Source organism: Cinclus cinclus, chromosome 2 (genome assembly GCF_963662255.1).
Source record: "Cinclus cinclus chromosome 2, bCinCin1.1, whole genome shotgun sequence".
In the NCBI taxonomy this organism is placed as follows: Eukaryota; Metazoa; Chordata; class Aves; order Passeriformes; family Cinclidae; genus Cinclus; species Cinclus cinclus.
The window spans coordinates 67,719,048-67,741,493 of record NC_085047.1 but is presented as its reverse complement, the minus strand read 5'-3'; the positions used below and the strand labels follow the sequence as shown (position 1 = coordinate 67,741,493).

General features: G+C 34.8%; 1 protein-coding gene across 1 annotated transcript in view; it reads right to left on the bottom strand.

Annotated features, from left to right (window-relative positions):
• PIBF1 (progesterone immunomodulatory binding factor 1) overlaps positions 1 to 22,446 on the bottom strand; it is a 105,575-nt gene that overhangs the window by 14,799 nt on the left and 68,330 nt on the right. Inside the window, exons 13-16 of the mRNA XM_062514790.1 lie at positions 20,263 to 20,353; positions 16,798 to 16,900; positions 14,889 to 15,019; positions 5,882 to 5,966 (exon numbers count right to left, since the gene is read on the bottom strand). Of these exons, the coding sequence (XP_062370774.1) occupies positions 5,882 to 5,966; positions 14,889 to 15,019; positions 16,798 to 16,900; positions 20,263 to 20,353 (410 nt within the window). The remainder of the gene's footprint in view (positions 1 to 5,881; positions 5,967 to 14,888; positions 15,020 to 16,797; positions 16,901 to 20,262; positions 20,354 to 22,446) is intronic.

Below are 22,446 nucleotides of genomic sequence, written 5' to 3'. Positions count from 1 at the left end.
GTGTCTGTAGCCATTTAACTGATTGATATCAACCAGGTTTATTTAAACTACTACTACATGTTTTCTACTTTGTTCCCTAGCAGACAGCCAGAGCCTGGTTTCTGGTTGCTAACTTCACTTGAAGAGCTTTGGCACAGCAACACATGAATGTGTCAATAAGGCAGGTGACTAGTTCAGCAAGTTTACATTCTATCACTTGTATGCACAGCTGCTAATGGATGGTGAGTGCACAGATGTGTAAAGCAGACAAAATATCAGCAGGTTGTCATATCTTCTTACCTGGTATATAGTATTCATGGGCTGATAATGAATCATGTCTGCATGAACAATTGCATTGTTGGAAATTAATGGCTATTGTAAACAGCCTGAATTTGCAGCATTTATGTTATAAATATTACCCTTCTATTTCTTATGACAATGATTTAATAGTATTAGTTTTACTTTTTTAGGTTAAAAATTACTGTACTGCCAGACTGCATCAAATACTGGTGATTTCAAGCAGTTTAAAAAAAATAGAGTAAAAGAAGCCCTTCATATTCATACAAACAGCAACTAATCTTAGGAGTTGAAGGAACACCTATTAAAGTCTTCTATTGGTGTCTCTTACACCACTGTCTCATACATAAAAAGAACTCCACTTCTTCTACTTGCTCTGTTCCCCCCCAAAAAAACTCAGTGGATTATGAACATCACATTAAAAATATAAACCCCAGCTAGTTGATTTTCAAGATTTTAGAACTCACTTTCTACACTTTGTTTGAATTGGAAAAGTTAAAATAGATTTAATTGTGCACATTATTAGTTTTCTTTATTGTGACACATCTGCATCTTAAATTTCTGAAGAAATAGTACAATGCTATACATCAAAGCATAGCAAATTTATAACCTCTTAAATGTAACCTCAGGAAATTATTACTAAAACTTCTTGCCAAACATCTGAGTGCTGACAGACTGCCCTTCCAAGTTTTCATGTGAAGCTTGAAAGCCAATGGATAAAGTCTACAATTGCACTTCTGATGTTACAAAATACTAAAAACTGCATCAAGCATGAAAGGCAATGGAATTACCAGGATCACAGAGCTCATGGTAAATATTTCTTTTAATCGAAGGCTGATTGTTGGAAAGAAAAAAAAAATTAACAAACTGGATAAAAGGAATAATATATCAAGAGCTTTACCAAAAAGATTTAGTGTATTCATCCCAGTTAACTTTAGCACTTAACAGAGAACTGCATTTCAGTGCCTTTAAGTTATAGATGCCCATTATATGCACAAAAGGGTCTTTTGGATGCAGATAAAGGATGGCACAGAAGCTGTTTTTCTATACAGTTTTGGACACAAAATGCCCTCTTTATCACATGTAAGTAATACTGACATATAAATATTTTCACTTATCTTTTTTCTTTGCTGGACTCCTTCCAAAGATCATTCAAATTGATAACTTAACAGACAGCAATACACGTTTGTAGGTTTTTTTTTTTTGGCCACCTTAGGTTTCTGCTTAGTGATTTGAATGGTCCTACTGTAGCATTAGAAGAGCTTGTGCAACAGGAGGGAGGAGGAGAATCAGGAGCAAAGGGATAAGGCAGAGTTACAGCTATTGGGTCAACTCAGGCATCATGTATAATTTCATCTGCATTTATGCTTTGAAGGAACATCTTTCTTACTCATTCTTCCCTGACCATATAAAGACACGTGGGCAATAAGTTTCAAAGATAGGGACAGGTCATGCAGTTAATTAGTGGGAAGAATCAAAACTACAAGTTGGGGTTGGTGTGGTTTCGTTATTCGAGTTAAAGAGTGTTGACAGTTTAAAGTTCAGCTGATTAAAATCAGAACAGAGACTACAAATAATAATGCAAAAAAAAAAAAATAAAATCTGGAGCTCTGAAATATCTTTTTTGAAAACTGCCATACTATTTACTGGAAGATTATTAATGGGAGACTCCACTGTTCCTCCAAACAATGTTTTACGCTTTTCTGATGGATCTGGAAAAAACAACTAATAATAATAACTTGACAAAACATATAAAATATCCTATTATAAAATCAACTGAAAAATCTGGCTGCATTAACTTGCTGTCTTGCACTAAAGGGTATACAAATTGCATCAGAATACTGTGCACCCCAGACCCTTCTGAGAGCTTAAAGAAGACAAGGGGCACTGGGAATAAATACTTTATTATGAGCCTCCAGCATGATCTCAGCATCATCCTGGATACTGATCATTCACGATAATGCCACTGAACCCCCTCGAATAGGAAAGTTTGCATTTAACCACATGAAGAACAGAAGAAATTTTACCTCACCAGCTGATTCTCAGTGATCTAAATGAAAAACTAGATTAAAAGGTTTTCCACATTCATTTACTAATTAATTCAGACAAAAAAAAGGAAGCAGCAGGCCAAGAAAAAAATGAGAATTTGGTTCTGAAATAAACTCCAACCTTCATTTTTTCTCCTTTATGGGTGGACAGAAGCTTTTAAGGCTTTGCATAATCAAATAACTAGTTTTCACTTTGATGTCCCACAGCAAAATATAAGATTCATCATCAAATTAGACGTCTATATAATTTGAAATAATGAACTATTTAATGAAATTAACATTTAGTGTATTTTTTCCTGTAATAAAAGAGCTCATGTAAGAATCCTACAGAAATTCTTCCAAGATTCAAAGTATAACTTTCAGCTTTCTTCTTCTAAAATTAAAATCTGTGAAAAGAGAAGATTAATCATGAATGTAAGCTCTTTATTAAAAATGTGTATAAAATGCTGTAATTGTCTCTAAAGCAGCATTATGAATGTAGCTGATATCCCAAAGAGATAAAAAAAAATCTTCCAACCCCTCAAACTCTTAACATTCCATTAAAAAGAGTTAATACAGTCTGAGACCACACAGGCTGGAATACTTTAAGACAAAATTGTACACCTACTGAAACACATCACTGGAAGACAGCATTAACATTATTTTGGCATTTTGCTTGTACTTTCAGTGTTTACTTTTAACATAGCTAAACTTCATAACTATGAATATCTTTGGTTTATCTATTCAAGAATTCTAATGTTTCTACTTGCAAACATGAGAGCAACAAGGTAATTGCTAACAAGACAAGACAATTTAGTATGTGCAATGACTGAACAAAGCTGATAGTAACCCTGTTACACGATAGCAAGTACCAAACACATAAACCCATAACTCATCTTTTTTTTTCAAATTGTATGAATCTGTACTTACAGGTTGTATGTCAGTTTTATTTAAAATTGCAAACTGTTTAAATGCAGTTAACTCTTCATTAGCCCAAAGTGAGAAAATTTGTATTCTTTATTTCTGTCAGCAAGGATAACTACTGAAAATTGTGATGTTACTGCATATTTAAATCTTTTATTAAGACGACAAGGAAGTATAGTCAAAGACTAACTTACTGTGATGTACAAAGATTTTAATACATGAGATAATTGCATTTTAGAAAAATTCAGAAGTGTAAAACTACCGGAAGAAGTTTGCATTAGAAGTGAAAAATAAAAGGCTGCATTAGGAATAAACAGAAGTGACAAAAGCTAAACCGAAACACAAACACATAAGCTACCTGCTCTTCTGAAACATTTTCCTGAGACAATTTTAGCTTATATTTTGTTTCTCATGAGATTATTTTTGTGCACTGTACTGGCACATTTCATATCTTTCTTCCCTCAATCATGCAACTTCTAATATTTCATTTTTAGTATTTATATCCTTTTCTGCAGAAGTATCTTTAAAAAACACTATCACTGTTTGACAAAACCAGTATGAATAGTATGTCCTATTTTTAACAGATGTAAATAGAAATTTGAGAAAACAGTACTAATTTTGGAAATATTTGCTAAATTTCTTAACATTCAAGGAATGAGGAACATCAAAGAAGTCTGTTTCAGACTCAAGCATTTTCTTTTCTCTTGCAATGGATCCTTCCTCTGCCAGCCTTCCTTGGCAGTTTGACACAGTTTAAAATTTGACATGGTGAAATGACACAAAGAAGCAAACTGCTGCATATCAGGAATAGTTTATGAGGGTACTTAGAGGGGCTAATGTAGTTTGGATGTGAATAGTGTTGCATAGTTTTAAGTTAGAGATGTTATAGTTTTCTTAGAAATCATGGCAATTTTTTTATCACTTTCTACTGTTTTTAATCAGCTGCAATGCATGTTTATTGATATGACACTAGTAAAGCTAGGCACCCAAGGTGTGACTGCTTTGTGAGCATAACTAGCTGGCAGCACCCCTGGTTGGGAAAGAAAGAGTATGAACAGGAAATTTCGACAGAAATTAATTTGATATTAGGCCATGGGCCTATGATATTGGAGAAAACCACTACATGTTTATACAATTACATCGTTATTTCCTCAGAGTATTTTTCATATCATTAATATAAGGATATGATAAAGCATGAATATAACAGTAAGGTTTATAAACTATCTAGAAATGTTTAAATCAGATTAGTTTGGTTTAGAACTCAACAAACAATTAGTAGATTTCATTTAAGTTGAGGCTCACTTGGACTCAGCTATCAGTGAAACCATTTTGTTTTCATTCTAACAAAAAGGAGTTTTTTAAGTGCTTGGGACAGACAAAACTAGTTTGGACCAATTAATGACATGGATTTTGGTTTACTGATCTAAGAAGGGAATGTGATGAATTGCATGCAAAGAGACAAGGGAAAACAATTTTGGAGGTGGACAGTCAGTTTTCCATGAAAATAATGTATTAAAATGAGTGATAATACAATCTCTGACAGGATAATTTAGGGGACTTGTACCTTCCTTGAAAGGAATCTCTCCAGCTTTTCTCTTATCAGTAAGAGAATAGAAAGATGTTGTCAGAGAACTATTGATTTACCTCTACGATCACTTTTTGAACAGGTAAGTGGGTAGCTAGGTCCCATCACTCTGTACCTATAACTTGCTCTGGTTTTCCTCATAGTCATAATTCCTGATGTGTCAATGTTGCATTTTCTCTGCAAATCCTTGCAAAATCATGCAGCAGCTCTGGGAAAAGATTTAATAGCTGCTTAGGTCAGCTTTTGGTTTTATATCTTCAGTACTCTTCAGCTTCAGAAAATTATATGATATTAATTCACATTCTCAGATTCTTGCAGCGAATTTCATTTATATTCACCCTTTGTTTGAGACATTTAATCTGCAGATTTTCTCTCATACGCCATGACATATAAGTCTATTAAAATTGTTTAGATAAAAATCTTGGCAAGAGCCTTTAGAGTTCCGTAAATGGCATAATTTTGCATACTTTAAATCTAAGAGTGTATTCCAGTCCAGTAGCACCCTGATTCTTGCTCAGATGAAATTCAGGCAGTACACAAATAAGTACCCCGATTCTTCTTGGAAACCTGTGTAACTATAATCTTGTTTCCTCTCCCTAACCCCTATTTTGGAGTTGAAAAGGAATTCAAAAGAGTGTATCAGAAATGAATTGAACAATGCTTGGGTCAATGTTTGGCTGCAAGGATTAGGGAGCACAGAGAGATCCTGAGGCATACTGTGGCACATGTAGACCTTGCAGATTACATGTGTATCAATTTCATTGTCTTTATCTAGATTCTTGTTAAATACTTGCAATTGCCAAACACCATTCAAGGCAAAATAAAAGAAAGAACAGAGACAATAATTATCATAATCAGAGAGAATTTAACAACTGAAAGTACAACTGAACAACGCCCCCCCCCTCCCCCCCAGTACCTGACAGACACAGTCACCTGTGTTGCTGAAAAAGATGCAGACAAGAAAATGCTAACAAATCAAACCAAAGTAAACAATTGTTTTTCTCCATGGTTAAAGGGCCACTAGCAAAAAAGTACACTTATGATAGTACAGCTAAAAGAGGAAGATTACCTCACGGTCATTTAGAAGTCTCTCCAAATCTGCTGCCATTTGATTCTTGACACGCAGCAAAGCTGTCTTTTCTTTATTTAAAAGACTGGTAAAAAGAGGATAGGAAATGCAGTAATAGCAACAGATAATCTCTTTTAATCATGTGTTCTGGATGAAACATGCATTTTCTAAAGCTAAATACTGGCAACAATAACAATCTGCTCAAGTAATTGTGTCAAATGATCCTTCTCTACATTTAAGCACTGAAATTTTTATAAATGGGCCCAAATGTACTGATACACATATCTTATTTTAGTAAAACAGAAAAACTATTCAAACCCTTTATAATTTTTTTTTTCTCTGAAGGGTAATTTAAATGATCAGAATCTTCTGTTATAATTTCTTAGTTTCTTCTAGGCAAAATGAGATTATTTTATAACCACAGTAAGCTTCCTTATACCTACACTTCCGAATCAAAATGTGGATTTCTTTGTTGTATTAATCACTAGCAGTAGCACACTGCATAAACTCTTTTTATACTACTGTATTTAGAATTCTGAAAATAGCAAATACAAGGAAGAAAAACATCCAGCTCCTCCCCCTTTAGCTATGTAGTTTCTGCACAAACTGTAAATGTATTTTTGTTAATTTTAATTTTTTTATTCCAAGATAATGCATGGGATCAAGTTTGTCCTATGAACCAAGTATGAAAACTGATTTAACATGAAGGCATGCTTTATAGCTGAATGTAAAGCTTAACTTGAATCATTCTTTGTATTCATAGATATAGAACATGAATATTTGAAATCTTCAGCATACATGTGGGTCCAGGCAGCAGTTCTATAATAATTAAATGCATTTTCCTATTTAGACACAGCCTCAGTTTCTAACATTAAATTTTAGACTAATGCATGCATAATACCAGTATATAATCTATTTTGTTAGAACAGTCACAGAGATTTTCTTGGAAGACATGTTATATATGCCATTAACATGACTTAACTAAATACGCTGTGCAATATAAACTGTAACATAAATGAACATCTATGAAAAATGCAATTCTGCATATGGAATGCAAATATGTAATACTGCAAACAGGTCAGGAGTTCAAAAGCAAATATATTAAAATTTTATAAATGGAGAAATTACATATGTTTAAAACACAATTTATGTAATATGTTCAATATTTGATCCAGAAATGATCAACAAATAAATCAATCTTTAATTGGCTGTGTATCACCCTCTTGTTTCAAATAAGCAACATCATCCTTTGCCCCAGAGATTTTCTGGCAGCTCCTTACAAGCTCTGTATTGTAAATTATGACTGTCAATTCCTTCTAGGCATTCATTAATTTTCAGAAAAAAATGCATCCCTTTGCCAAATTGCTCAGTTGTTTCAACTATTTAAAATAAAAGTAATAACATTTTTTAAAACTACAATAATATTTTAAGAATTTTAAGAGTCTTATTTTCTGTCACATTTTTCATCATGATGAAATTGCTGCACCTTCTTTTTCTTGGGTTCATGTGTTATAACTTGCATGCCACTTTTTCTTGGGTTTCTGTATTTTCTAAGAACATAAACTAATCCTTCTAGAGGCTCACAAACTTATTAGAGAAGCAATAATAGAAGTTTCTCTATGACTTAAGTAGTGTGCTGAATAAGCATAAACATCAGTGTTCATGACTGAATCAGAAGTTCATATATGAGGTTCAGTTTCATCTACAGAACAGAACAGAACAGAACAGAACCTATTCTACTTACACAGCTTATACCTTCTGAAGTATTATTACATGAACGACCTAGGTAGAACATTTCTAATTTTCTTTGTTTATAGTCAAATATAGGACACAGACTACTATATCATTCAGTAGCACTTGATATGTTTTCTGTCATACACATTGCTATAGAATTACCAAGGCATGTGCAGATTTTAAATTTTGTAGTTTTGCAACACTTGTCCTTTCTCATCATTGCAGATAGAAAGGAATAATTCATGTACTCATGGAAGAATACTGCAAGAGGCATATACACATTTAACAGAGTGAGAAAGCGCTTTCCAGACAGAATGATAATATATAACAAGGTTAAACAGAAGTACCTTCAAAAGTTCCATCCTGGGAAGAAGACTGTTTCAGTCCCTGGTTTTAAAATGTTCTGAACCAGCATCTTGGATGGCAGCCAAGAGGTTCTAGCTTTAACCTATCTTAAACTCCCATTGAAGAGTAGTTTAAACTAGTCCAGGTTTAACTGGAAGTGTGACAAATCAGAGAGGAGCTTTGCAATGTGTTTTAGCTTTCTGTTGGTACTAGAAAAGTTGTCACCACATAAGAAGGTCCCTTCAATGATCTGGATGGACACTGGAGTCTTTTTAAAGGTTATCTTTCACATTGATCACCAAAAGAACTTGTTTTACCATGTAAGATGGAGATCTACAGCTGAAGGCAAGGATGAGCTGCTCCATTTGGTGATGGAGTGCCTCAAGTGCCTTGCTATGATTCTGAAACCACCATCTATGAGTCTAGGCGAACCAGCTTCACACTGGAGCTCAAGGGTCGTAAGTTTCATCTAAAAAGGTGGGACCATGATGTGCTCCACAGTCCTGGTCACTGACGGCCTCACCCTGAATGTGGAGAAGGTGCCCATTTTGGGATGTCATAAAACTGTGGCCCAAAAAGCCCAGGTTAGAGGACTAACCTGGAGGTTAGAGGACTAACAGTGTTAGAGGACTAACAGTGCAAGTCCTGCTTTTTCTGTGTGCTTTTCCAGAAGAAACCAAATTGTCTGGGAGGACATCCAGTTTCATTCCATCATGCTTTTAAAGCCTAGCCAGGTATGAATCCAGGTACTAGGAATGCAGGCTTACCATAAAGTACACTTGTCATATGCATACACATTGCTCATAGCAACCACTGGCTTGTTTTGTCTTGCTTCACTCAGGATCTAAAGCCAAGGTAGCTTGGATATTGTATGTAAGACATTTTTAGGTAACATGATTTTTCTGGAGAATGGATACTAACATTTTCCAGTTTCAACCCATAAGCTCTTTTCAATTTGGGCAAATAAACCATTTTAATGCTTAAGTTTAAATGCAGTAGTTAGTATCCTGTTCAGAAGCTTCTATAATTAGATATTCTGAATAATATGTTTATGCTGGACACACAAAATAAACATGGGTTTATATAGTACTGGATTTTATTATTACTTCTATTCAGTTTGAAAAAAAAAGTATGTTTCTTTTTCAGTGAACTGTGTACTCCAGATGCTGTAAGAAATGGATTGTACCTTTGTGTTAATTTGCCGTTACAGCATGATGTTAAATACTCCAATACTGATTTTTTTTTTTTTGCATTTTATATTCAGATGCAGTATTACCACTGGAAAAAAACAAAATAAAAATAGTAAAGGTTTTGTACATATAACTGAATATATAATATAGCCATAGAGTGAAGCTATCCCTTGTCTGCAAAGTATAGATGAATAGCTCAAAGTAGGCAGTTAATTTATTAGTCTAGGTCAAATTTTGTTCTTAAGTCACATAGTTAGAAAGAGAGGTCTAAGATGTTTTGCAAGCAAAAGTTCCTTACAAGAGAGAATACAGTGACATATCAGTGATCTCTTGTTGTGCAGCTAAATAACCACAGCTCAGATTTTTAAACAGATTTAGGAGAGTATTATTGCTTAATGATTTTAATTGGAATGTTTCAGGAGGCTTAAAAAAACTATCCATGAAGTGTCCAAATTAAAATAACTTCTTCAAACTGTAAAAAAAACCAAAACCAAACCCGAACAACTTTTTAGAAGTTGTATTACAAGTCAAAAAGTGTATAAAAAGGACATATTTCTACAGATTTTGCTTGGAGCATTTCTGTGGTAAGCTGCACTACTATTGGAACAGATGATGCATATTTCACAGAATGCAATGTTCTCATATAAAGCTCATTGCCCATTCTTTGGGCAATGGGAAAAACTCATCTAACATTATGCCTAGCTTTATGTTTGGATGGCAATTAGAGCACCCAAATGTTTAGGTAAGGAACATTTCAGTACAAAGGTTCATAGTGAGCAAAATCCTTATATGGCTTCTGGATTTGCCACACAGTTAAGGCTTTTGAGTAGTGCTTTTGGTAAGTGAACCTCTTTTAAAACCAGACATTGGTCCTGAGAAATTTGAGTAACTGCATTTAAAATAAATACCTTCTCTTTATGAATGAAGTCCTTTTAACATGTCCAGTTATTTATAAACCTAGATGTTTTTAGCAGAAAATTATGTACTAAAACTACAATTACTTCACTACGCACATAAGAATGAAACTCAGAGATTTGTTTTCCCACAGGATGACATAGTTACAAGCATTTCTTTCCAAAAAGATGCTAAATGTGATGTTTTCATTTCTGGCTAAAGAACTGTATTCTAGAGAGATTTCTTTATAGCAGCAAGGAGTCACCCTCATACACAGCACTGCTCTTATTAACCATCACTATTTACTTTAATTAACGAGAGTGCTATGTGGTCTAATATAAATAAGAAGTTACTTAACAGAGTATTTTGAGATATGCAGACAACCTATAAGTTCATCCTGAAGATACCCTGTCACTCAAGACCAAGGTTTTGTATCTGAAACGTATCTGCAGGTGGATGGCTCAGTTCAGAAGCACACGAAGTGTTCTGCTCTCAGAGCCAAGTTCTGTTTGAGGCCAAGTGCCATCACAGCCCATGGCCTGCCTGGGAGAATCCTAGAGTGATGGGAATGAGAGTGGGAGTGAACACTGAATGTGAGCAACACCTGTCAGAGCCTCCATTACTGCTGAACAACCTCTCCTTGTCTTTGAGTAGTAATATGCTTGTGCCTTCACACTTGAACCTCAGCAGTGGTATCAGCACACCATTAATAACCTGGCAGTGGGTTCCTAAGTTGTTCATGCAAATCACAGCAGCCCAGCTAAGCATTTACCCCAACCACAGCAGCTCTTGCAGCTCTCATGAAGGTATGGTTAAAGACCCACAGAGCTGTGTGAGACATGTCCAGAACAGGCACACTTCTCAGCAAACCAACGAAGTATCTCCAGCTCTGCTGGATATACTACTTGAAGACTTTTATTCTGTCTGCTAAGTATTCTGTTTCTCTCCTTTCAGTGAGAAGGTGAATGGGGCTTTGAGCAACCTTATCTAGTGGAAGATGTTCTACCCCCCATGGCAGGGAGGTAGAACTGGGTGATCATTAAAGGTTCCTTACAATCCAAACCACTCTGTGATTCAGTCTGACAAATACTGACAAAGGCAACCTTGAGCACCACTTGGACAGTCCTTCCAAGGAAGACATTTTGATATGAAGGCTCTGAAAGACAGCCTTAGCTCTATAGGCGTGACACTTACGGGATGAAGGCAGGTGAGCTGCTCTAGTTAAAGTGAACTTTTGAAGACCATTCTGGAATGAGACTTAGACAGGTCTGCAGGACTTGTTAAAATATTATATCAAAATGATCTGCCTGAATCTTTCCCATACCTCTTGCAGAAATAACTGCTGTCAGAAATGACACTTTAGTAGAATTACAAGTGTGGAGAATCCTGAACACATCTGTTGCCTGTTAAGGGACCATTATGTAAGTGAATTTAGCCCATTTTGTGAAAAATTGGTGAAGATATAGCCCAAGAACATCAAAATGAGATTTCTGTCATAAATAGCCTCCCTAGTGCTTGTCTTCTTCTTGTGCTGATTCAACAACATTCTATTTCATCACAGAATCAAACTCACATCCAGTGCAACCAACAAATTTCTCAATAGACATGGAAATACAAAGTGCTGCAGGTTGCTGCAAAACATTTACAGGTGGTAAGAAAGTACTGACTCATCATCCTGGGAAATCTGCTGGAACCTAATCGCCCCAGGAATATGTTCTAAAAAGACTATTGGCCACGATCACTGCCAATACAGAAGGCAATTACAGGTTAAGACTAAAAAGGTAAATTCACTTGCAAGTAAGTCCTTGCTGATCCCTCCACACACAAATGATAAGTGATAGAGAACACTGGCACGGATAACACAGATGTGCCTGTTCTGCTTGAGGAATCCAGGATTTACATAATGCAGAACCATCCCTCTTGATGAGCAGATGAGATAAGAACACAATACAAAAAGAACACCCTTCCACCATTGAATCTGCACACTAAACAAGAAGGAAGGAAAATTATGATCAAGCATGGAGCAGCTGTAAGGATAAATTAATTATTCAGTCTTGATTCTCAGGGTGCAGGCATATCAGTGCCACATTAATTTGTCTCCAATCACTTGAAAATGAGATTAAAAAGAATGTATCCAAAAAATCACTAATATTTTTGAAGGTCTGTCTGAAAACAAGAATTCAAGCACTGTTTTTCTTTTAGCTAGTCCTTGTGAAATTGCTGTTTAGAAATAGAACTAGCGCATTATTGTATACCTTGTGTAACTGTAGCACAAATTAAACCTCAGTTTAGAAGCTGCTGCAGAATTGCAGTATTAACTGTTAACCATAGGAATTGGTTGAAAGAACAATTTCATTTTGAAATGGTTTTACAAATATTAACATTTTTCCTTATCTCTGAGATACAGAGGAACTAGGCTTCATAAACCATGTTTGGAGTTTCCACTAATACTTTTCTAATAGCACCAACATTATCTGCAGAATTTAAGGCTCTCCTTGAGGAGCACTAATTCTCTGAACTCATCCTCTCAAAAATATTCCATGCACAAACCAACAAAATTCTGTTTAATAAACTAAGAGGGATAGGAATACTGGGCTAAATCTTTTGATCTAGCAGACCCTCACTTGGTGTATATTTGGTAGGGATTATCATTAATTTACTTAAATCTTATTCTGATTCAGCTCTGGAATATCTGAGAGTGATCTAAAATCACCTAAGGGATATTTTAATTTAAAACTGTCATCAGCAGATTCCAAAAGGTTATCCTCATGATAAATTCTTGAATGTAACTGTTCTCTGGTTAGAAATCCCTGCCTCTAACCTTCCTCTCACTTATGGGAGAGCAAAGGACCAACATTATTGATTCTATCCCAGATTATGATTTCTCACGTGTGCCAGGGAATACCACCTAACAATTCAGGACCTTTGTTTTAAATGTGGAGTTATGAATAGCAGAACTAGGGACTACTAATATGTACCAAAAGCCCAAAGATATTAGGCTGTTCCCAAGAATTTCTCTGGCCTATGAAACTAGGCAAACTTGTGATCGTGGAGCAAAATCTATTTTCAGTTCACAAGAAATACTGGAAACTACAGGAAAAAAAATCTTACCAAAATATTTGATGTGCAAAGTAAGTGTTAATGTTTTTTTGCTATAATTTTTTTTTTTTTTTTTGGTCAGGCCACACTTTCATTTACAGAATCACAGACTAATGGTAAGCACACCACAGCTCCCCACAGTTGAGTACTGCTGGTAGGTTTACAATAAATGCTCATACTGTGGGGCAGATCCATTTTCTTCCTTAACCTGAGGCCCTTTAAGATGAAAAAAATTTCCTTTACCGTTAATGGAGAATAATAGGCAGCTCTAGGAAATAACTCACTCCACCCAAAATCTGAATTACTTTTTGGAGACGTTACCTCCTCCATGAACTACTAAGGAAAATTGACCTAAGTCTCTAATTTAGGTACCTTAATTTGTAGGGTAAATTTAAGAAGACTATCTAACCACACAGATTACTGGCAATGAGCCATTTAACTCAAGAAAATCAATGTTAATAACACATTTAAGTTCTTTTAGATTTTAAAGCATGAAGCATACACTTTCAGAAATGACCTCACCTATTTATTCCCTTTCTATCTTCCTTTTAAGAGACTTTTGGACTACTTTGTGAATAATGAAACCATTCCATGATTATTAACATAATCTGAAAATTTGTGACCAATTCTTTCATATTTTTCACAATTGGAAAATAAGACACTGTATATAGAAAACACTGTGATTTTTCATTTCCTGGAAAAATATAATTTATCTTTGAAGTGTTTCTTATAATGTAATAAGTCTAAGAAAATATTAAAACCGCTTGATTCTGGCATTAAAAAAAGATCTGTTCTTACTGAATCAAAGTTAAGCCCAGTGAAAGATATATTTTCAGGAAGCATGGATGAATATTTCAGTTTATTTTTAAACTTATTGATTCATATATATATGTGCTTGGATAATAAGCATTTTTAGGTATTCCTCAAGGGATAACCAAATACTATCCTAAACCATCAAAACACTCTGAATAGATACATATGTAAGACAGCATGTAAGATTAACTACGGTGAACCCTGTATTTTTAATTTTAATTGCTTCAGTATATTAGTGGAAAACCCTGTATTTTTCATGCAATTGCTTCATAATAGAATCACATTAATGTCTCCTAATAGTTACTGTTTGCTTTTCCAAAACCAAGACACCACATAAACTCCCAATACTTAAAATGCTAATTCTTCTGTAGAGCAGAGGGACTCTTAAAACTTTCTTGAAAACCAAGGAACATTATTTTGTAGCATCTTACCTGAGAATCAGATGTTAGGGAAGTTGCTGGCAACTTGATGCTGGGTAGTTGCTCAGTGGTCAGAGAGCTCTTGGATACAGCAGCAAATCACAGTCTCCATGAGAACATACGCTCTAATTATGGCTGAAACACCCCATACTGGTGGGCTACTGTATTATTTTTTTCTGACTTCTTTTCTTTATTTTTAGTGTTGTACAACTGGTGTGTCATTCTTTCCTTTTATTCTTCTGAACTCTTCTCTAATTCATGAGAGCTCTTCTCAACTCCAAACTCACTTTAAACCTGTCACGGCTACTTTTTTCAAGCCTAAAGTACCCTCTTCTGACATTGTGAGAGAAATAACAAGTGCTACAGTTCCACCATGAAGACTGGAGGCAGTCAATGATGGAGTGTTAACATCTCAACGTTGTGGACAATAGCACTTTTTTTTATGATAAAAATATAAGTGATTTTATCTTCAGCTTAAGAGAAAGTAAAACAAGAATCAGTGATTTTAATTACCTGACATCTTTTTCAAGTTGTGTAATATGCTCTTTCTGTAGACTTATTTGAGAATCTCTCTGTTGCACAGTTTCGATGAGGTATTTGTATGGCTGTTGTGCTTGGTTCAACAAAGAATTTGCTCTGTCAAGCTGAAAAAAAAAGGTAGAACTATGATAAATATTTTAACTTATAAAGCACAATTACTTGATTATTACTGAATTATTATTGGATATTATTGATTTTTATCAGTTGCATATTAATATAAGCTCCAAACCTGTTATTACACACATATAAAAGGAAACACACCACCTTCAAACTGATAACTAGTACATTATCTTCTCACTTTTCTGTTCTAAATGTGTGCTATTTTCACTGCAATAATGGTACCACTCTCTACATTTCCCTAATCTCATTTTCAAGGGTTTTAACGTACCAGCTTCCATTGATTAAAAAAATGAGTAAATGTCTCTGTTTACAGTCTTACCAACTTAACGTGGCTTTTCCTGCCTCCTTTAAAAAGCTGAGAAGTTTGTATGACAAATACCGCACTTAAGTAGCAGTATTTGAGCCAAGTTCAAACCAAAAGCTGAAAAAATCATTTTTGCATCAGCTTTTTATCCATGTTCTAGACTTCACCTAGATGACAGAACAAACTGTCAGTCAAAAGGATAATAATGGGCTACCTAAACATGCTGTAGTCTACAGGAGTCCTGGTTTGTTCTTAAATTAAAAAAAAAAATATAACACAAGAAAGATAATAGCTTGGAGTAAAAATTACGTAAAGACAGCAAAGAGTACTTTTAGAACTTTGCACAAAAAACCCCAACATTTAACTTTGTACTGGATTGTATTGTGATTGAAACTATGCAATTACATGGTATAAGATCGAAAATTTAATGGCAGGAAAAAAATGAGCTGAAGATGTTCCTGTGGAAAGTTGCAGGAATTTGAACTAAGGTCACTGATACTGAATCTTTCATCACTGATCTAGAAGTAAGTATAAAACTACTGCAATAAAGGAGTGTATTGAAGTGAAACACAGAAAAATTTAAGATAAAGAATAGTGATATGGAAGAATATCAAGCATAACAATGGATTCACCAATTTCCTGATGTCTTCCAAGTAAGAACCTGAGAGAATATGTTTTAGTCAAATAGAAATTACCATGATATACTAGGAATACATAACAAATGATAGTATTAGTTAAAAAAATCCCCAAACTTCACTGTTCATGTATCTTTCACTGAAATAATCTATATAATCATATATATACATATAAAATTTATAAAATTCATGCAATTTAAAAATACGCAGAAATTCAAGTATTTGCACTCTGTGAAGTACTTGAGTGTAGCAATTCTAATTTGTGATTACTGTGGCTTTAAAAATCAAACTGTTAACCACATTCCTGAAATAGTAAGCCTACAAATTACATATGGCAGCAACATCTAATAGCAAACCTAGTTTTCCTTTCATTCCTACGAGGAAAATTAAAAGAGAATCTTAAAGATTGTTTAAAAATTAGTTTGCCCTAGTTCTGGGACATTTCAAGCTGAGGTTTGTTAAATATCTTCAAAGGAGAGCAGTGTAAGAAGTAGCAATTGTTCAAATGTTCAACATTTGTTGAACAATTTAGTATCAAACAGAACAAACTAGCTTGGCTGGCTGTTCTTCTATTCAGAAATCAAAATGTTGTCTGTCTAGCTCACACTCTTGTTTAGCCTGTAAAGTAATCCTCCTTTCAATATTAGTTGCAAAACCCAATATAAGCTTCTTTGAAAACTTCTATTATGAAGTTTTGGTTAATTATGAGGCCATTTTTTAACATCAAATATATAAAAAACACTGTTTAGAAAGCATTTCATTTTATGAACAGCTGCTCTGCAATGTTTCTACATTTTTGAATTTTTGTGTAATAATGATTTACCTCTTGTGAAATCTGCGTTACTTGTTCCTTCTGATGTTCCAGATCTTTTACAAGCATCGAGTTTTGCTTTTCTAGCTGCAATAATCTTCTTGCCAAGTGAACACTGTGCCAATAAAAAGCAAGCTCAACTTGAAGTTTTCAAAAATAGGCAAAAGAAATTCTCACATTTATGCTTCAGGACTTGATTGCCTTAATTTTTCATCAATGCTTATATATTTATATCTATATTTTTAAATATAAACACATATTTTATATATATTAGCATATATAAACTACATAGTTAAACATGCTGCATGGTCAAAGTTAGAACAGTGAAGATATTACAAAATTTAACAGCACTACAATAACATTTCCACAGTTATGCTATTGTAATATTTTAAATTAAGTGATTACCTATACAATTTGTCCAATACCATACAACTGTAGAAATACTGTCAAAATCCTTCATCTAATTATGATTATTTACTTTCTAGCAACTTTACAGACTCACTTTAATTCTAACTTAAGTAATTGTTTTAAAATGCTCATTAATATATGTTTTGTATTAAAACACTGAAAAATTAAATATTTTATCACTTTCAAAAGAGAGGCAAAACTGTTTTGTCTGACATTTAATATGCTAAATAATTAAATGTTATTGCCAATTTTGTTTTAAATAAACTCTTATGTAGTCACAGATTAACTTTGAAGAGAAAGGATTATTGAGCTACTTAAACAACCTAGTTAAAAAGTTAGATCCTCAACCTCTTGCAAGCTTCATATCCAGAATCAAAGAATTTATTATCCATTCAAGAGCACAGGTCCATAGGAAGCAATGGGAAGATTCATTATGTACTGTAGAGCCTACTAGAAGACATCTAACCTAGACTTCCAAACTCTTATGAATCACAGAATGGGCAAGGTTGGAAAGGACCACAGTGGTCATCTGGTCCAACCTCCAGAGCACACTGTGCAGGACTGCACCCAGGTAATTCTTGAGTAACTCCACAACCAGTTCCTGATTATGATACAGAATCTATGAGAGGGCAAGTGGCTTAAAGCAGACTGACAGGGAGAGTATATTGACCTTGAAGCTCAGCATTAGGAGTGTGTAAATCTAGATGAGTGCACAAAGTTTATCTGAAAATTTGACCACTCATAACCTCCATCTCTTCCTCAGTAAAATGTAACAGACTTCTGGATTTGGCAGAAGTCTTAATATTCTTCATCTTGAGTATGTGTTATAACCATACTCTTTCATGCACTAATCTCATCTAGTAGCAAAGAGAAAGGAACTGCTTCTTTGACTAGAAGCTATCAGAGCGTAAGGGAAAACTTGGATACCTTCCCATGGCAAATTTAGGAATGCAGCCCACTGTGATTTTCCCAGCTACAACTATTCAGTGAACTTTGCCTCAATTTGCAAATATTTAAGGATAACACAGGTACATCTTTCAAGTATACTTGTCAGTATGGTCTTTGATTAATTTAAACTGAAAGCAAAGAGACAAAGGGACTAATGTGCAAAGACATCTTATGCTGGAAACATTTGATTCCAACTGTACTAGAAAATTATGCAGTGCTGAAGAATGTGTTAATTCCTTGTTAGCAAACCAGCAAAGTCATCCTGGTAGTGTTCTCCATTCTCTCATTAACACCCTCCAAGCAGTTCCTGGGCATAGCTGAGAAGTCAGCATAGGCAAGCAAATCGTTGCCAGTATGTTGTCCATGTGTAGCTTAACTTACACTGAGAATTGTTTTATGGCAACAGGCTACTACAGGCCATTTGCTCTTGACGCTTCAGAGTGCTTCCAGGCATGCTTAATTTAGTACTATGAGTGTTCAATGCCTATGTCTGAAGTAATGAAAGAGTTTTTTCTGGCAAGTGGGCAAAGAGGTATAAACTTCACGATGCTTGAAAAGGTCGGTTTTGTACAAACTTCCAGAGACTGAAGTGCATGATGTGAACTTAAAAGAGTTCTTCATTTAGGATCCCGTATATCTGGGATTAAAGAACAGGTAGTGGATTCCAGAAAGAAGATCATTCACATTTGTAATAGATTCTCTTTCCTTATGCAATCCTAGAGAGCAGAAAATTTATCTGTGTTGCTTCATTGGTGCTAAACATAGAAGATGGTGTCAGAATCTTTGCTTTTAAAATCTCTGGAAGCCAAAGGAATCACAGATATTATCTGCATGGCAGTTTTCCTTGAATCAAAACAGCAGGTAAACCATACACAGTCTTTTATGGCCTTTTTAACCTTTTTAATTCTACAAGATAAAGAAAGTCTATGAATTCTCCAACACTATTAAGAAGGATTAAGTCAGTTTATTAGTCAATGCCTTTTGGAACAAAAGTGGAGCGCATGAGTCATTCCGATAGAGCTGCTTCTAAGCTCAGAAAGTGTCTTCCAAGCACATCTGAATCCTGGCCTGATCATCAGGTTCAGCATTCAGAGGAAATTTAACAGACTTTTCATATATATAAATAATCTAACCTGGATCTAATAAGGTGAGGAAAAGGAAGGATCAAAGTGGAAACTCAGAAGGGTCCTCAACTTATTGACAAAAGAGGAGTAAACTGGAGCTTTAGGAAATGGTGCTATAGAACTCTCAACAGTTTTCTAAATCAGATTTGCAACAGGGTTATGGAGGTTTTTGGCACACTCCTCACCTCCCAGAGATGGTTACTATACCACCTTCCTAGGAAGCCTATTCCAATGCTTGACAACCACTTCTGTGCAGAAATTGTCCAACCTGTACCTCCCCTGGCAAGCCCGAGGTAATTTCCTTTTACCCCACTGTTAGCTGTGTGGGAGAAGTGAGTCACAGCCACAACACACAGGCTCACAATGAGCCACTCAAATGTCACTATTATTTTTTAAAAGACAATGCATAACACAAATTTTTAAGTTCAAAATTACTTTGATCAAGAGGTATGTTTTTCACCTACGCATCATTTTAGTCTATCGATCAAATTTTCAAATTGGCCAAACCAGAGCAAGCTAAAAAAAAAAAAAAATGCAAGATCCTGCATTAGTGAAGATTAAATAGTGCTGCTCTGAACCACTGTCCTTCTTAATAACCTGACAGATATGTTTTCATTACTATTATTAATACTATTGTATTAAATACAATGATTTTTACAACATTAATAATGCATATGCTATTGTACAAATGCAAACAATGCAACTAATCTGTTTTTACAGCTGCTTAGTCTTATACAATTATAATTAATCTTTCTGAAAGTCAATGAGCAGAGATTTTAAAATTACCTAGAAAAATATGTGTATGCTCATTCATATGCATCAACCACATTAACAGGTCCTAGTCCTCAATCTATTCTGAAATCATATATTCTTAAATCTATACTTAAATAATTAAAAAAACCTCTTTATGTTACTAAAACTGGCTGGATTCTAAGATGTAACATAATGCATTTAGTTTATCTTGAACAAGTAAATTCACGAGGTACTTTTTCTTTACCTTTGCTTTAGTCGTCTTTTGGCTGTTGTAGGAACATTTGCACCATATCCATACGAGAAGAGAACCCTTTCAGCTTCAACTTCATCTTCCACTGCAAAAAATTGCAGAAAGGTGCTGTTGAAGAACAGTGCCAGAACTTATAAACTTCTAAGAAATTCTATTTACAACTCAACATGAAAAAACAATTTTCTAGAGGCTAAATTTTCAACTAGTGCAACCTTTTGGACTTGTAGAACAGTTTTTTTCACCATTAGCATTACACTTAGTGCCACACTTTAATTACTTAACAGTGCTTTTTATTTTTATGATCAACATAAGATTTATGCAATATGAAAGTAAAGGAAAACAGTTCAGTTGCCTTGAATATTCATTAATGTTGGTGTGGTCACAAAAGACATACTACTTGTACAAGTTTAATTCAGCAGTAGAAGGTTAGGTTGCATAAGTTTTTATTCTAAATAATTAATTTTCTGTGCATACATGAGAAAGCAGAGAAAGATAAAATTGGGGAGTGTTTAGGGTGACAGGACATAACCAAGTCCATGGGACCAGAAGGGTCAGTAGGAGCTAAGGCAGCTGATGTCACAGTGAGGCTGCTCACTATGGTTCTTGAAAGGCTGTGGTGATCAGAAAGTTCACCACACTTGATGCAAACAAATGCCATGCATTTCTTCAGAGAAGGGCAAGAAAGAGATTCTTATGCATATGCAAAATAGAAATATTAAAAATAATCTCTACCTCCATAGGCGATCGATTTCTGAAAATGCATTTCTAAGGGTTTTAAACAGATTATAATTGCTTTGAAAAGAAATCCCAATAGCAGCAAGATTAAAAGGTATATGTTCATATTTCAAGTTCTGAAATGCAGGTTTCCTCTCTCCTGTAAGACGAAGTGGGCCAGAAAATAAAAAAAAAGAAGAAAGAGAAAGAACAAGTGTATGTGTGAATCAGACAGGCAGAGAGAGGGGGATAGAAAGGAGGGGTAAAGGGGGACAATGAGAAAAATGGGAGTGGCAGGGGTGTGAGAGAAGGACAGAGAACAAGTAAACACCAGCCCAGGCACCACACAAAAAGCTTTGATGAATCAAATAGTTGGGAAGCGGAGAAACAAATGTAGGAAATTATCTGAGTCCTATCTGACTCATCATTCTTAATACTCAAGTGCCTCAAAATCAGAAATACCTTCATTTCTCAACAACTTGCAAAATGCAAAACTTCTGCTCTCACTTGTCGAATATCCTTGTAATGCTATTTTAAGCAAGGATTCTTAAAACATTTAGAAAGAAAAAGCCTCTAGAAGAGCACCCGTGGTAAGTCACATATCTAGTTACATTAAAAACAACACAGAAACTCCAGTAATTATGACAGAAAAAGTTTACTAATGTGGCACTACAAACACACTAACACTTCAGAGTTGTCTTAAATATGACAGGGAAACCTTCAGTGCTGTAAACACCTCTCATAAAGAAAAACATAAAGAATAATTTAACCTGACATTGTTAATACCCTTCTTTTTGGTTACATATTCAGTGTCTCATGTCTTAGAAAAACATCAGTAAGATCCTGTCCTGTAAATTCAGATCTGTCCACAGGGTCCAGTAAATGTCACATCATGAAGACAAACACAAAATTAAAAACGCTGTAGGTATCAAAATAATATTCTGCATCAGTGTGTGCTTTTCTTCTCTTGCAACATTCCAGGCCCTTCACCTGACTTTGTGGTGTAAAATATACATTTTACAAGCTAGGGGGCACATATTAATGACAGTTTTCTATGCTACTCAACAAGGATGTGCCATTGTGAGGATACAGACGGGTTCAATCTTTTACTTAGAAAGATACTAACCAATGGAAACAAGAAAAGTCAGACAACTAGTCTACAACAAAAATACCCTAAAATGTGAAGACTGCAACCTGAAAAGGAAGAACAGACAAATGCCAAGGAAATTTACTACTGTTACTCATCTGGAAACCCCTCAGTTGCTGTAAGAAGTGGCTATATAAATTCTTGATAGCATGCTGAATAGGCTGTTTCATGTCATTTCAATATTAATAAAGTGAGGCACAATGATCAGGGAGTAACAGTAAAAACTCAGTGATCTCTTCCACATGCATATTTTCCAAAGGAAAAAATAAAAACTTTACATATATATATATGTATGTATATAAAATACAACAAAAGCC